The 16087-nt window shown below is 47.8% G+C and overlaps 1 protein-coding gene across 3 annotated transcripts in view; it reads left to right on the forward strand.

Annotated features, from left to right (window-relative positions):
• Positions 1 to 16087, forward strand: part of pex1 (peroxisomal biogenesis factor 1) — a 67789-nt gene that overhangs the window by 45478 nt on the left and 6224 nt on the right. For all 3 annotated transcript variants that reach the window (XM_079523147.1, XM_079523145.1, XM_079523146.1), the window contains exons 21-23: positions 5669 to 5772; positions 9718 to 9900; positions 15070 to 15312. In XM_079523147.1, the coding sequence (XP_079379273.1) occupies positions 5669 to 5772; positions 9718 to 9900; positions 15070 to 15312 (530 nt within the window). The remainder of the gene's footprint in view (positions 1 to 5668; positions 5773 to 9717; positions 9901 to 15069; positions 15313 to 16087) is intronic.

Here is a 16087-nt window from a genome sequence, read left to right on the forward strand (position 1 = left end):
TTTGCGCAGGGCGGGCGGGGGCCTTTTGTGAATCGGAACTACGCAGCCTGCGTAGTCTGCGTTTAGGAAGAGTGCGAGGCAGCTGATTTATTCTTCAATGTATGCCGGTGTCGGCGTGTCGCGTGGCAAATATAACTAATCTACAAGCTCACAACGCTTACCCACGGAACCGTCTCGCGAAAACTTGCACAGCATTTTTTTTTTATTCGAATCTTAATTTTATATATTCAGTTATTCATTTATTGTTTTGATTCGAAAATTCGTTCGAATATGGAATATTCGTTGGCAGCTCTACTGTACACTTCACACTGCAACATGTACTGTTTACCACAGCCTGCAAGGTACTGTACACTTCACACTGCAACATGTACTGTTTACCACAGCCTGCAAGGTACTGTACACTTCACACTGCAACATGTACTGTTTACCACAGGCTGCAAGGTACTGTACACTTCACACTGCAACATGTACTGTTTACCACAGCCTGCAAGGTACTGTACACTTCACACTGCACCATGTACTGTTTACCACAGCCTGCAAGGTACTGTACACTTCACACTGCACCATGTACTGTTTACCACAGCCTGCAAGGTACTGTACACTTCACACTGCAACATGTACTGTTTACCACAGCCTGCAAGGTACTGTACACTTCACACTGCACCATGTACTGTTTACCACAGCCTGCAAGGTACTGTACACTTCACACTGCAACATGTACCACTGGCCACGGCCTGCAAGGTACTGTACACTTCACACTGCAACACATACTGTTTACCACAGCCTGCAAGGTACTGTACACTTCACACTGCAACATGTACTGTTTACCACAGCCTGCAAGGTACTGTACACTTCACACTGCAACATGTACTGTTTACCACAGCCTGCAAGGTACTGTACACTTCACACTGCAACACATACTGTTTACCACAGCCTGCAAGGTACTGTACACTTCACACTGCAACATGTACTGTTTACCACAGCCTGCAAGGTACTGTACACTTCACACTGCAACATGTACTGTTTACCACAGCCTGCAAGGTACTGTACACTTCACACTGCAACATGTACTGTTTACCACAGCCTGCAAGGTACTGTACACTTCACACTGCAACACATATTTTTTTTGATTTGATTTGATTTATTTAGAAAAGCAATCATAATACAACATTATAATCAGCGATTCAAGGATTACACAGAAAAGTCCAAAGACTTATTTCCACTGGGGTCCTCTCACACTGAACGGAACAATACTTTAAAATACATCACAAATACATAACAGTACATATACATTACATACACAACACAACAAGTACGGCCCTATCCATCCCTCTAAGATGACCCTTTATAGGGGAACCTTTTCCAGCAGCCATTGTTTAGTCTTCTGTTTAAATGTCCTCAAATTGGAGGTCAGTTTAACACTGGTTTCCAGGCTGTTCCACTGTGTGGCTCCTATGTAAATGAATGAGCCTTTGCCCACTTTACTTTTAAAAGCAGGGAGCACCACATCTGCAATACTGGCTCTGGTGAAATGGTTGTGTACCTCGTTTACTTGCCTGAAACATGTTCTTAAAACTGCTGGGACCTCTCCGTATTTAATTTTATGGACCATGTTTAGTCTAGCCATTGTTACCTTGGATTCTACTGGGAGCCAGTTCAGCTCTCTGAACTGGTTCCTTCCTATATGGGTTCTGGGTTCCATCCCTAGTATAACCCTGATCAGTCTATTTTGGGCTGACTGTAGCTTTGTTTTAAAAGACTTAATCAAGCCCTCGAACCACGATGTACACGCAAAATCAAAGTGGCACAGGATAAGGGAGTTGGCCACCACTAATTTTGTCTCCCTATCCATGTATCTTGCTGTTCGAGCTAGAAACTTAGTCAGTCCGGAGACTTTGTTTAGCACCTTGCTGGCCATACTTCGGCCGTCTAAGTTACCCTCCAAAATACAACCCAGGTATTTCACTGATGACTTTGCTGCTATGTATTCCGAATTTATTTTGATCTTGAAGTCTGTGCTTCTTCCTAATTTGATTTTCGAACCAAACAGAATTGATTCTGTCTTCCCTGAGTGTAAAGATAACTTATTATCTATAAGCCAGGAACTAACATTGGCTACTTCCTCACCCAGGGAGCTTTCTAATGTGGTTTGATCCTTGTGGGACATTAGCAGTGCAGAATCATCAGCGTACAGGAATAAATCACAGTTACAAGCATCTGTCATATCATTCACATACACCGAAAATAGGGCTGGACCTAGAATGCTTCCTTGTGGAACTCCACATTCCATGGTGTTTGGGTCAGATAAAACGCCATTCACCTCTACCCTTTGTTCGCGCCCCGTCAGATATGATTTGAACCATTTACATGTTGCCCTGTCTGCCCCCAGGGCCTCAAGCTTGCTCAGTAACCTACAGTGGTTCACTGTGTCGAATGCTCGCCGTAAGTCCAGCAGCACCATTCCACAAAGTTTTCCATTGTCAACTTCTTTCCTAATTTGTTCCGTTAAATATAATAAACATGTGTCAGTTGAATACGATTTTCTAAAGCCAGATTGGAGTTTATACATTAGGTTATTCCTATTTAGGTATTCATTTAGTTGCTCGTTAATTATCTTCTCGAAGATTTTTGATAAAGAGCTCAAAATTGACACCGGTCGGTAGTTACCGGGGTCATTTTTGGCTCCTTTTTTATACAGGGGGAGTATTTTAGCCTTTTTTAGATCTTGTGGGAAGACACCCTGTTCTATGGATAGGTTGAAGATGTGAGTGATATATGGAGCTATATGTGCTGCTGCATCCCTTAAAAAGAGAGGAGATATACCATCCAGACCTGTGGCCTTTGCACAATTTATCTCAGAAAGCATTCCTGAGACCGCCTCCACTTCCACCTTCTGCAGGGAAAATGAGTTAGAGGTCACCCCCTGGTTCTCATAGAAGTTCTTAACCCTGTTAATGTCAAAAATACCCGGAGAAGCCGGCAATTTAGTACATACTGTTTACCACAGCCTGCAAGGTACTGTACACTTCACACTGCAACATGTACCGCTGGCCACAGCCTGCAAGGTACTGTACACTTCACACTGCAACATGTACTGTTTACCACAGCCTGCAAGGTACTGTACACTTCACACTGAACCATGTACTGTTTACCACAGCCTGCAAGGTACTGTACACTTCACACTGCAACATGTACCGCTGGCCACAGCCTGCAAGGTACTGTACACTTCACACTGAACCATGTACTGTTTACCACAGCCTGCAAGGTACTGTACACTTCACACTGCAACATGTACCGCTGGCCACAGCCTGCAAGGTACTGTACACTTCACACTGCAACATGTACTGTTTACCACAGCCTGCAAGGTACTGTACACTTCACACTACAACATGTACTGTTTACCACAGCCTGCAAGGTACTGTACACTTCACACTGCAACATGTACTGTTTACCACAGCCTGCAAGGTACTGTACACTTCACACTGCACCATGTACTGTTTACCACAGCCTGCAAGGTACTGTACACTTCACACTACACCATGTACTGTTTACCACAGCCTGCAAGGTACTGTACACTTCACACTGCAACATGTACTGTTTACCACAGCCTGCAAGGTACTGTACACTTCACACTGCACCATGTACTGTTTACCACAGCCTGCAAGGTACTGTACACTTCACACTGCAACATGTACTGTTTACCACAGCCTGCAAGGTACTGTACACTTCACACTGCAACATGTACTGTTTACCACAGCCTGCAAGGTACTGTACACTTCACACTGCAACATGTACTGTTTACCACAGCCTGCAAGGTACTGTACACTTCACACTGCAACATGTACTGTTTACCACAGCCTGCAAGGTACTGTACACTTCACACTGCAACATGTACCGCTGGCCACGGCCTGCAAGGTACTGTACACTTCACACTGCAACATGTACTGTTTACCACAGCCTGCAAGGTACTGTACACTTCACACTGCAACATGTACCGCTGGCCACAGCCTGCAAGGTACTGTACACTTCACACTGCAACATGTACTGTTTACCACAGCCTGCAAGGTACTGTACACTTCACACTGCACCATGTACTGTTTACCACGGCCTGCAAGGTACTGTACACTTCACACTGCAACATGTACTGTTTACCACAGCCTGCAAGGTACTGTACACTTCACACTGCACCATGTACTGTTTACCACAGCCTGCAAGGTACTGTACACTTCACACTGCACCATGTACTGTTTACCACAGCCTGCAAGGTACTGTACACTAGGGGTTCCCAAACTTTTTTGGACCAGGTACCCCTTTTGTGGTAGACATTTCTCCAGGTACCCCCTCATCTGAAGCGGCCGCAGAAACCTTTCAAGTGTCCCGAGTCTTTTTGTTGTTTCTGCAGCATGCGTCCTGCTGTTACTGTTTGGGGTCACGACAGGTTGACTGATGTTGTAGTTTTAGTAATCATGTCAGCTATTGGCCCAAAGCAAACATAGGAGAAACACAATGGACAACACAAAAAATACGTTTATTGCGCAACATGGCAGAAATGACCACGTAGATAAACATAATTTTAATGTTAAAAAAAGTAAAAAAAAAAAAAAAAAGATTACGATAAAAGTGGGTCCATGACCCAATAATGGGTCCCGACTCATGGTTTGTAAATCGGTGTACTGTAAGTGGCTGAGCCACCAGGCAACCCCAGTAATACATACTGTAAGTGGCTGAGCCACCAGGCAACCCCAGTAATACATACTGTAAGTGGCTGAGCCACCAGGCAACCCCAGTAATACATACTGTAAGTGGCTGAGCCACCAGGCAACCCCAGTAATACATACTGTAAGTGGCTGAGCCACCAGGCAACCCCAGTAATACATACTGTAAGTGGCTGAGCCACCAGGCAACCCCAGTAATACATACTGTAAGTGGCTGAGCCACCAGGCAACCCCAGTAATACATACTGTAAGTGGCTGAGCCACCAGGCAACCCCAGTAATACATACTGTAAGTGGCTGAGCCACCAGGCAACCCCAGTAATACATACTGTAAGTGGCTGAGCCACCAGGCAACCCCAGTAATACATACTGTAAGTGGCTGAGCCACCAGGCAACCCCAGTAATACATACTGTAAGTGGCTGAGCCACCAGGCAACCCCAGTAATACATACTGTAAGTGGCTGAGCCACCAGGCAATCCCAGTAATACATACTGTAAGTGGCTGAGCCACCAGGCAACCCCAGTAATACATACTGTAAGTGGCTGAGCCACCAGGCAACCCCAGTAATACATACTGTAAGTGGCTGAGCCACCAGGCAACCCCAGTAATACATACTGTAAGTGGCTGAGCCACCAGGCAACCCCAGTAATACATACTGTAAGTGGCTGAGCCACCAGGCAACCCCAGTAATACATACTGTAAGTGGCTGAGCCACCAGGCAACCCCAGTAATACATACTGTAAGTGGCTGAGCCACCAGGCAACCCCAGTAATACATACTGTAAGTGGCTGAGCCACCAGGCAACCCCAGTAATACATACTGTAAGTGGCTGAGCCACCAGGCAACCCCAGTAATACATACTGTAAGTGGCTGAGCCACCAGGCAACCCCAGTAATACATAGCATTAAGAGTGAACATATTGTTTTTTGTGTGTGTGTGTGTTTTGCTATCAGGTGTGTATGTGCTGGCGGCCAGCAGTCGACCGGACCTGATAGACCCGGCCCTGCTGAGACCTGGCAGACTGGACAAGTCCCTGTACTGCCCTCCCCCTGACCTGGTCTGTACTGTACTGTTTAACATCATACATTCACTGTATTCTACTGCCCTCCCCCTGACCTGGTCTGTACTGTACTGTACTGTACTGTACTGTACTGTACTGTACTGTACTGTACTGTACTGTACTGTACTGTACTGTACTGTACTGTTTAACATCATACGTTCACTGTATTCTACTGCCCTCCCCCTGACCTGGTCCGTCTAACATCATACACTCGCTCAGAATGATCACTGTTTTAGCACACGATGGGTGCGTTCGGAAATTCGCACAGAGCGCACTGGTGTGCCCTCTTCTCATTCGTTAATTCATTGAACTCTGTGCGTTGTCGTTCGGAAATCTGGTGCGCTGCGTCCTGGGTGTGCTGACGATTGCTCGCACTGACCGACCCCACGCAGAGGCTGGGGTTGTCCTGATGTGAGTGCGTCACTGACCGACCCCACTCAGAGGCTGGGGTTGTCCTTATGTGAGTGCGTCACTGACCGACCCCACTCAGAGGCTGGGGTTGTCCTTATGTGAGTGCGTCACTGACCGACCCCACTCAGAGGCTGGGGTTGTCCTTATGTGAGTGCGTCACTGACCGACCCCACTCAGAGGCTGGGGTTGTCCTTATGTGAGTGCGTCACTGACCGACCCCACTCAGAGGCTGGGGTTGTCCTAATGTGAGTGAGTCACTGACCGACCCCACGCAGAGGCTGGGGTTGTCCTAATGTGAGTGAGTCACTGACCGACCCCACTCAGAGGCTGGGGTTGTCCTGTGTGAGTGCGTCACTGACCGACCCCACTCAGAGGCTGGGGTTGTCCTGATGTGAGTGCGTCACTGACCGACCCCACTCAGAGGCTGGGGTTGTCCTTATGTGAGTGCGTCACTGACCGACCCCACTCAGAGGCTGGGGTTGTCCTTATGTGAGTGCGTCACTGACCGACCCCACTCAGAGGCTGGGGTTGTCCTTATGTGAGTGCGTCACTGACCGACCCCACTCAGAGGCTGGGGTTGTCCTGTGTGAGTGCGTCACTGACCGACCCCACGCAGAGGCTGGGGTTGTCCTAATGTGAGTGAGTCACTGACCGACCCCACTCAGAGGCTGGGGTTGTCCTAATGTGAGTGCGTCACTGACCGACCCCACTCAGAGGCTGGGGTTGTCCTAATGTGAGTGCGTCACTGACCGACCCCACTCAGAGGCTGGGGTTGTCCTTATGTGAGTGCGTCACTGACCGACCCCACTCAGAGGCTGGGGTTGTCCTAATGTGAGTGAGTCACTGACCGACCCCACGCAGAGGCTGGGGTTGTCCTGTGTGAGTGCGTCACTGCGGTGTCCTGTGTGAGTGCGTCACTGACCGACCCCACTCAGAGGCTGGGGTTGTCCTGTGTGAGTGCGTCACTGACCGACCCCACTCAGAGGTTGGGGTTGTCCTAATGTGAGTGAGTCACTGACCGACCCCACTCAGAGGCTGGGGTTGTCCTAATGTGAGTGAGTCACTGACCGACCCCACTCAGAGGCTGGGGTTGTCCTGTGTGAGTGCGTCACTGACCGACCCCACTCAGAGGCTGGGGTTGTCCTGTGTGAGTGCGTCACTGACCGACCCCACTCAGAGGTTGGGGTTGTCCTTATGTGAGTGCGTCACTGACCGACCCCACTCAGAGGCTGGGGTTGTCCTGTGTGAGTGCGTCACTGACCGACCCCACTCAGAGGCTGGGGTTGTCCTGTGTGAGTGCGTCACTGACCGACCCCACTCAGAGGCTGGGGTTGTCCTGTGTGAGTGCGTCACTGCGGTGTCTCGAGCGCTCCCCGGGGGGCGAAAGCTAAGCTAGCAAGGCAAGCATTTAGTACATCACCGGTCAAGTGTTTCATCGTTTACCTTGGTCCATGGTTTAACTGGTCGTTCATAAATAAGCCACACTCGTGACGTGACTGCCCAGCACACACACAAGAAACGGAGCACATTCCCGGCTATATTTCAACCATTTAATATATTTACAATATATCATTGTTGTCAGACAGGAACCTCTTATCTTATATATTTTAACATTTTGTGTGTTTGTTTGTTTTTTTTTGTAAATGATTAAATCTACTGGCGTACTTGATCATAGTACAGCGTCTCACACAAGCATCAAACGGAGCAGATCTGCTACTTTTGATGCTTTTGAATTTGAACGCCGAAAAGTAACAGACATATGAGGTTTAAAGTAACAGACATATGAGGTTTAAAGTAACAGACATATGAGGTTTAAAGTAACAGACATATGAGGTTTAAAGTAACAGACATATGAGGTTTAAAGTAACAGACATATGAGGTTTAAAGTAACAGACATATGAGGTTTAAAGTAACAGACATATGAGGTTTAAAGTAACAGACATATGAGGTTTCCACCTGACAGACCATATAATAACATAGTATGGTATAAAGTAACAGACATATGAGGTTTCCACCTGACAGACCATATAATAACATAGTATGGTATTAAAGTAACAGACATATGAGGTTTCCACCTGACAGACGATATAATAACATAGTATGGTATAAAGTAACAGACATATGAGGTTTCCACCTGACAGACCATATAATAACATAGTATGGTATAAAGTAACAGACATATGAGGTTTCCACCTGACAGACCATATAATAACATAGTATGGTATAAAGTAACAGACATATGAGGTTTCCACCTGACAGACCATATAATAACATAGTATGGTATAAAGTAACAGACATATGAGGTTTCCACCTGACAGACCATATAATAACATAGTATGGTATAAAGTAACAGACATATGAGGTTTCCACCTGACAGACCATATAATAACATAGTATGGTATAAAGTAACAGACATATGAGGTTTCCACCTGACAGACGATATAATGGTATCGCATAATATTGTATTGCATTAGAAAAACAGAAACTATTTAAGTTTACGCAGTGATTTACAAAGACAAAAAGGTGATACAGTAAAACACACAAAGTAGGCCAACTTAAAACATAACAAACTCTATATAATTTCTAGTAGTTGTCTCCTAGGACGTCCCCTGTACACCGTGGGCCCTATTTGCCCCTTATCCCTAAACATATTAGCCATATTTGACTATTTCTTAATACATTTAAACATTTTAAATACATTTACAAGTAGTTCAACTAGTCGAGCTACATCAACACACTGTGAGGTGGTAGATTGGCTATTTGAACTATTTTAAAATTATTTTAAAAACGGTAAAATATGTCCAAGAATTTAAAAGAGAATTCCATGCTAGAAGGCTTTCTTACCTGTATTTGTAGTTGTTACGTCCCCACCAAAGAGGTCCAGGTGTTTTTTTGTGCAAAACCTCCTTTTTGGCTATTTCCCCTACCATAAGCCCTGAATGAATTGCATTGAATTGAATGGGAATTGAATGGGGTGTTGTGCTAATTTGCTTATTTCCATCGCTCAAAATTATTATTTTTTTTGTATATATGCTCTCTTCATAATGTAAATAATATCCTAAAGCGGCAAACTTTACTACTTATTTCGATGGAAATAAGCGAATTAGCATAACACCCCATAGCCCCATTCAATTCCCATGCAATGCAATGCAATTCATTGAGGGCTTATGGTAGGGGAAATAGCCAATAAGGAGTTTTTGCACACAAGAACACCTGGACCTCTTTGGTGGGGACGTAACAACTACAAAGAATGGTAAGAAAGGTAAGAAAGCCTTCTAGCATGGAATTCTCCTTTAAGGCATATAAGGGGTGGCGCTCAAGATAGGGCCCCTTATCTCCATCTATAAGCTCACAACGTTCGCGACACGTTGTGAGCTTTCAGATCGGCTTAGTTTCGGCAAATGTTCCCCCTCCATAAAAGGACGCTAGCTAGGGTTCGATCCGAACTGTCTTTTGGTGTGGATCTATCTAACCGCCTCAAAACCGTCTGGGGGGTGTCTCTCTCTCCTCTGGCGGGGCGGGCGTGTCCAGGAGGATCGTGTGGAGATCCTCAGGGCTCTGAGCTTGGGTCTGCCCCTGGCCGACGACGTGGACCTGGGGCGTCTGGCCGCCGCCACGGAGCTGTTCACCGGAGCCGACCTGAGAGCCCTGCTGTACAACGCACAGCTGGAGGCGGCACACTGCAGCCTGGCAGCGGTCAGCAGCAACACACAGGTCAGTACAGCACACGGCAGCCTGGCAGCGGTCAGCAACAACACACAGGTCAGTACAGCACCCTGCAGCCTGGCAGCGGTCAGCAACAACACACAGGTCAGTACAGCACCCTGCAGCCTGGCAGTGGTCAGCAACAACACACAGGTCAGTACAGCACCCTGCAGCCTGGCAGCGATCAGCAGCAACACACAGGTCAGTACTGCAGCCTGGCAGCGGTCAGCAGCAACACACAGGTCAGTACAACACCCTGCAGCCTGGCAGCGGTCAGCAACAACACACAGGTCAGTACAGCACCCTGCAGCCTGGCAGCGGTCAGCAGCAACACACAGGTCAGTACAACACCCTGCAGCCTGGCAGCGGTCAGCAACAACACACAGGTCAGTACAGCACCCTGCAGCCTGGCAGCGGTCAACAGCAACACACAGGTCAGTACAGCACCCTGCAGCCTGGCAGTGGTCAGCAACAACACACAGGTCAGTACAACACACTGCAGGCTGGCAGCGGTCAGCAACAACACACAGGTCAGTACAGCACCCTGCAGGCTGGCAGCGGTCAGCAGCAACACACAGGTCAGTACAGCACACGGCAGCCTGGCAGCGGTCAGCAACAACACACAGGTCAGTACAGCACCCTGCAGCCTGGCAGCGGTCAGCAACAACACACAGGTCAGTACAGCACCCTGCAGCCTGGCAGCGGTCAGCAACAACACACAGGTCAGTACAGCACCCTGCAGCCTGGCAGTGGTCAGCAGCAACACACAGGTCAGTACAGCACCCTGCAGCCTGGCAGCGGTCAGCAGCAACACACAGGTCAGTACAACACCCTGCAGCCTGGCAGCGGTCAGCAGCAACACACAGGTCAGTACAGCACCCTGCAGCCTGGCAGCGGTCAGCAACAACACACAGGTCAGTACAGCACACTGCAGCCTGGCAGCGGTCAGCAACAACACACAGGTCAGTACAGAACGGCAGTGTTGATTCCGTCGACGAATTCCATGACGAATAATGTCCGTCGACTACCTTTTTTCACTGACAAAAACGAAGAAAATAAATTTTGCCATGATGACTAAAGCTGTGACTAAATATACTGACAATGTCGTCAACAAATAGAAACTAGACTAAAATGTTAGGGAGGGACTCTAGTGGAGTCTGTGGAGAAGATGTTAGGGAGGGACTCTAGTGGAGTCTGTGGAGAAGATGTTAGGGAGGGACTCTAGTGGAGTCTGTGGAGAAGATGTTAGGGAGGGACTCTAGTGGAGTCTGTGGAGAAGATGTTAGGGAGGGACTCTAGTGGAGTCTGTGGAGAAGATGTTAGGGAGGGACTAGTGGAGTCTGTGGAGAAGATGTTAGGGAGGGACTCTAGTGGAGTCTGTGGAGAAGATGTTAGGGAGGGACTCTAGTGGAGTCTGTGGAGAAGATGTTAGGGAGGGACTAGTGGAGTCTGTGGAGAAGATGTTAGGGAGGGACTCTAGTGGAGTCTGTGGAGAAGATGTTAGGGAGGGACTAGTGGAGTCTGTGGAGAAGATGTTAGGGAGGGACTCTAGTGGAGTCTGTGGAGAAGATGTTAGGGAGGGACTCTAGTGGAGTCTGTGGAGAAGATGTTAGGGAGGGACTCTAGTGGAGTCTGTGGAGAAGATGTTAGGGAGGGACTCTAGTGGAGTCTGTGGAGAAGATGTTAGGGAGGGACTCTAGTGCAGTCTGTGGAGAAGATGTTAGGGAGGGACTAGTGGAGTCTGTGGAGAAGATGTTAGGGAGGGACTCTAGTGGAGTCTGTGGAGAAGATGTTAGGGAGGGACTCTAGTGGAGTCTGTAGAGAAGATGTTAGGGAGGGACTCTAGTGGAGTCTGTGGAGAAGATGTTAGGGAGGGACTAGTGGAGTCTGTAGAGAAGATGTTAGGGAGGGACTCTAGTGGAGTCTGTAGAGAAGATGTTAGGGAGGGACTCTAGTGGAGTCTGTGGAGAAGATGTTAGGGAGGGACTCTAGTGGAGTCTGTGGAGAAGATGTTAGGGAGGGACTCTAGTGGAGTCTGTGGAGAAGATGTTAGGGAGGGACTCTAGTGGAGTCTGTGGAGAAGATGTTAGGGAGGGACTCTAGTGGAGTCTGTGGAGAAGATGTTAGGGAGGGACTCTAGTGGAGTCTGTGGAGAAGATGTTAGGGAGGGACTCTAGTGGAGTCTGTGGAGAAGATGTTAGGGAGGGACTCTAGTGGAGTCTGTGGAGAAGATGTTAGGGAGGGACTCTAGTGGAGTCTGTGGAGAAGATGTTAGGGAGGGACTCTAGTGGAGTCTGTGGAGAAGATGTTAGGGAGGGACTCTAGTGGAGTCTGTGGAGAAGATGTTAGGGAGGGACTAGTGGAGTCTGTGGAGAAGATGTTAGGGAGGGACTCTAGTGGAGTCTGTGGAGAAGATGTTAGGGAGGGACTCTAGTGGAGTCTGTGGAGAAGATGTTAGGGAGGGACTAGTGGAGTCTGTGGAGAAGATGTTAGGGAGGGACTCTAGTGGAGTCTGTGGAGAAGATGTTAGGGAGGGACTAGTGGAGTCTGTGGAGAAGATGTTAGGGAGGGACTCTAGTGGAGTCTGTGGAGAAGATGTTAGGGAGGGACTAGTGGAGTCTGTGGAGAAGATGTTAGGGAGGGACTCTAGTGGAGTCTGTGGAGAAGATGTTAGGGAGGGACTCTAGTGGAGTCTGTGGAGAAGATGTTAGGGAGGGACTAGTGGAGTCTGTGGAGAAGATGTTAGGGAGGGACTCTAGTGGAGTCTGTGGAGAAGATGTTAGGGAGGGACTAGTGGAGTCTGTGGAGAAGATGTTAGGGAGGGACTCTAGTGGAGTCTGTGGAGAAGATGTTAGGGAGGGACTAGTGGAGTCTGTGGAGAAGATGTTAGGGAGGGACTCTAGTGGAGTCTGTGGAGAAGATGTTAGGGAGGGACTCTAGTGGAGTCTGTGGAGAAGATGTTAGGGAGGGACTCTAGTGGAGTCTGTGGAGAAGATGTTAGGGAGGGACTCTAGTGGAGTCTGTGGAGAAGATGTTAGGGAGGGACTCTAGTGGAGTCTGTGGAGAAGATGTTAGGGAGGGACTAGTGGAGTCTGTGGAGAAGATGTTAGGGAGGGACTCTAGTGGAGTCTGTGGAGAAGATGTTAGGGAGGGACTCTAGTGGAGTCTGTGGAGAAGATGTTAGGGAGGGACTAGTGGAGTCTGTGGAGAAGATGTTAGGGAGGGACTAGTGGAGTCTGTGGAGAAGATGTTAGGGAGGGACTCTAGTGGAGTCTGTGGAGAAGATGTTAGGGAGGGACTAGTGGAGTCTGTGGAGAAGATGTTAGGGAGGGACTCTAGTGGAGTCTGTGGAGAAGATGTTAGGGAGGGACTAGTGGAGTCTGTGGAGAAGATGTTAGGGAGGGACTCTAGTGGAGTCTGTGGAGAAGATGTTAGGGAGGGACTAGTGGAGTCTGTGGAGAAGATGTTAGGGAGGGACTCTAGTGGAGTCTGTGGAGAAGATGTTAGGGAGGGACTCTAGTGGAGTCTGTGGAGAAGATGTTAGGGAGGGACTAGTGGAGTCTGTGGAGAAGATGTTAGGGAGGGACTCTAGTGGAGTCTGTGGAGAAGATGTTAGGGAGGGACTCTAGTGGAGTCTGTGGAGAAGATGTTAGGGAGGGACTCTAGTGGAGTCTGTGGAGAAGATGTTAGGGAGGGACTAGTGGAGTCTGTGGAGAAGATGTTAGGGAGGGACTCTAGTGGAGTCTGTGGAGAAGATGTTAGGGAGGGACTAGTGGAGTCTGTGGAGAAGATGTTAGGGAGGGACTCTAGTGGAGTCTGTGGAGAAGATGCTAGTGGAGTCTCAAGGTTCAAGGTTCAAGGTTCAACTTTATTGTCAACAATACCAGTTACAGGGTAAAAGGCACGTGAAATTCATTGTGCGTTAAAAGACCATACAACAGCTACAGTCTAGTGTCAAATAATCTGTATAAAGAACTAAGTGCAGGTTAAAACTAACATCTCTAAAGTACACAACTACTGAAAGTGCAAGATCACAGTTGCAAAAATGCAGAAGGCCTTAGGCATATTGCCATATAGTCCGGGCCTTGTAGTGTTCAGTGTCTGTTCATGAGTCTGATGGCGGAGAAGAAGAACCTGTTCCATAGTCTCTGTGTGCGGCTGGCGAGGCTGAGGAACCGGTTGCCTGGCCGTGGCCGCCTAGATGGCTCAACCAGGCTGTTGCTGGGATGATGCACATCTTTAACAATCCGTTTCGCCTTGGCCACGCATCGGCTTTCGTATATTCCCTGGAGGGAGGGAAGCTCACCTCCAATGATACGCTGGGCTGCTTTCACTACCCTCTGTAGTGCCTTCTGCTGGCGGACAGTGCAGCTCCCGTACCACACAATGGTTCCACCCGTTAGGATGCTCTCAATGGTGCAGTTATAGAATGACCTCAAGATACGGGGGCTGACCTTGAACTTTTTCAAGCGTCGTAGGCAGTACAGGCGTTGTTGTGCCTTTTTTACCACATGAGTGGTGTGAGTAGCCCACTCTGTGGAGAAGAGAGCATTTTATGTTTGGTTGTGCGCTCTGGCGTTCGTTCGCACTTTCACAAATCACTCATTTGGTCTTGACTAGGCATGTAACGATTCACTCAACTCACGATACGATTCGTAGTACGATATGAGGATTCTCGATACGATTTTTCACGATATAAACGTTTTTTTAATTTTATATAATTTATCTTCCTACTACGTTGCAAAAAAGTAGCATTACTTTTGACAGTGCAGAAACATAATTGCCTTCCTTGATGAGTATCAACGACCATCATCACCTGGGCACAGTCACAGACACACACAGCTCCCCTCTACAGTGCTCTACTACTGAAAGTGACTATCATTTTTCATCACATTTCGCATCACACACATCTCACATAAAAAAATAGCAGACCTACAAGCTCGTAGCGCGCCACCGAGTGGCGTGCTACGAGCTTGTAGGTCTGCTATTTTTTGAAAAATCGAAGAACGACTGACATAGAAACATAGCTTTTTCAGAAAACTGTCAGGATGTAGAAGACATTTTTAGAATCTGATCTCAGGTCAAAATGGGTTAAATCCACGATAACTACTGCTCCGTACACATGGTACCCACAAGGTACCCACATGTCATCTTTGTTCTCCGTTTTGGGGCGTCCAGGAGTTGACGTCGGGGTCAGACAGCGACATGAGCCTGGGCTCCATGGTCTTCCTGAACCACAGCAGCGGATCGGACGACTCTGCCGGGGAGGCGGAGTCGGGGGCGGGGCCAGGGGCGGACCAGCGGCATCCGGAGGCGGAGCTCCAGCGCAGCAACCTGTGGAGGCTCTACTTCGGAAGCTCCTACGAGTCGGAGCCGGGGGGGAACAACAACAACAACGCCGCTGTATCGCTGTCTGGACGGGTGAGACCATGTTTGGGAACTCATTAAGGTGACTTGATTGATACATGACATAAAAAGGACCCGTCAGCTCAAACCCACAAAGCAATACATTGTTTTCAAGAGTGTTGCAGACAAACATTACAAAGTTAAAAAAACCTATGCCAATTCCATGTTGCCCTTCTATTTCCCATGTTAAGTGTTTGTCTTATATCTAACGCCTCAGGTAACTGTTTAAAACTATTAAACAGCAATGGGATAATATGTTTGTGGGTGGGTAGATCTTGTTGAGCTGGTCAGTTTAACAGTCCTAGTGCCGCTAATTGTTTGATCCAGTGTTCCGCTGCTGCATAATACGCTATTCCCGCTATTTGTTTAATGCGTTTAATTCTCTGTTTTAAAATAATTAAAAATAAACAGCGCATTTATCCGGGACCTGATGACGAGGCCGTCGCGTTATGATGACGAAACCGGAAATCAAGTCATCATCTGGGCTGCTAAGGCTTAAATTGAGCCCAATGCAAGTGGACGGGGGGTTTGTTTGGACTACAACTTGCTCTGCACTTTGGTTTCTTTCGCATTGTCATGATCATAACAAGACGAACGACCATTTTTTACCGGATTTTCGTGGTTGAAAGCTGCAAATACTTCAGCGTATGCTCCAAAGGTAATAAAACAATGTCGGCAGCGTTGGATATTTGTGACCAGATTTGACCTAGAGCCTGCCATCGCGCAAATTACAGCTTTTCACCAGAGGAGAAAAACCTTTTTTTTTCTTCTTTTTTTTCAAAATGAGTTA

Source organism: Electrona antarctica (genome assembly GCF_951216825.1).
Source record: "Electrona antarctica genome assembly, chromosome: 15".
In the NCBI taxonomy this organism is placed as follows: Eukaryota; Metazoa; Chordata; class Actinopteri; order Myctophiformes; family Myctophidae; genus Electrona; species Electrona antarctica.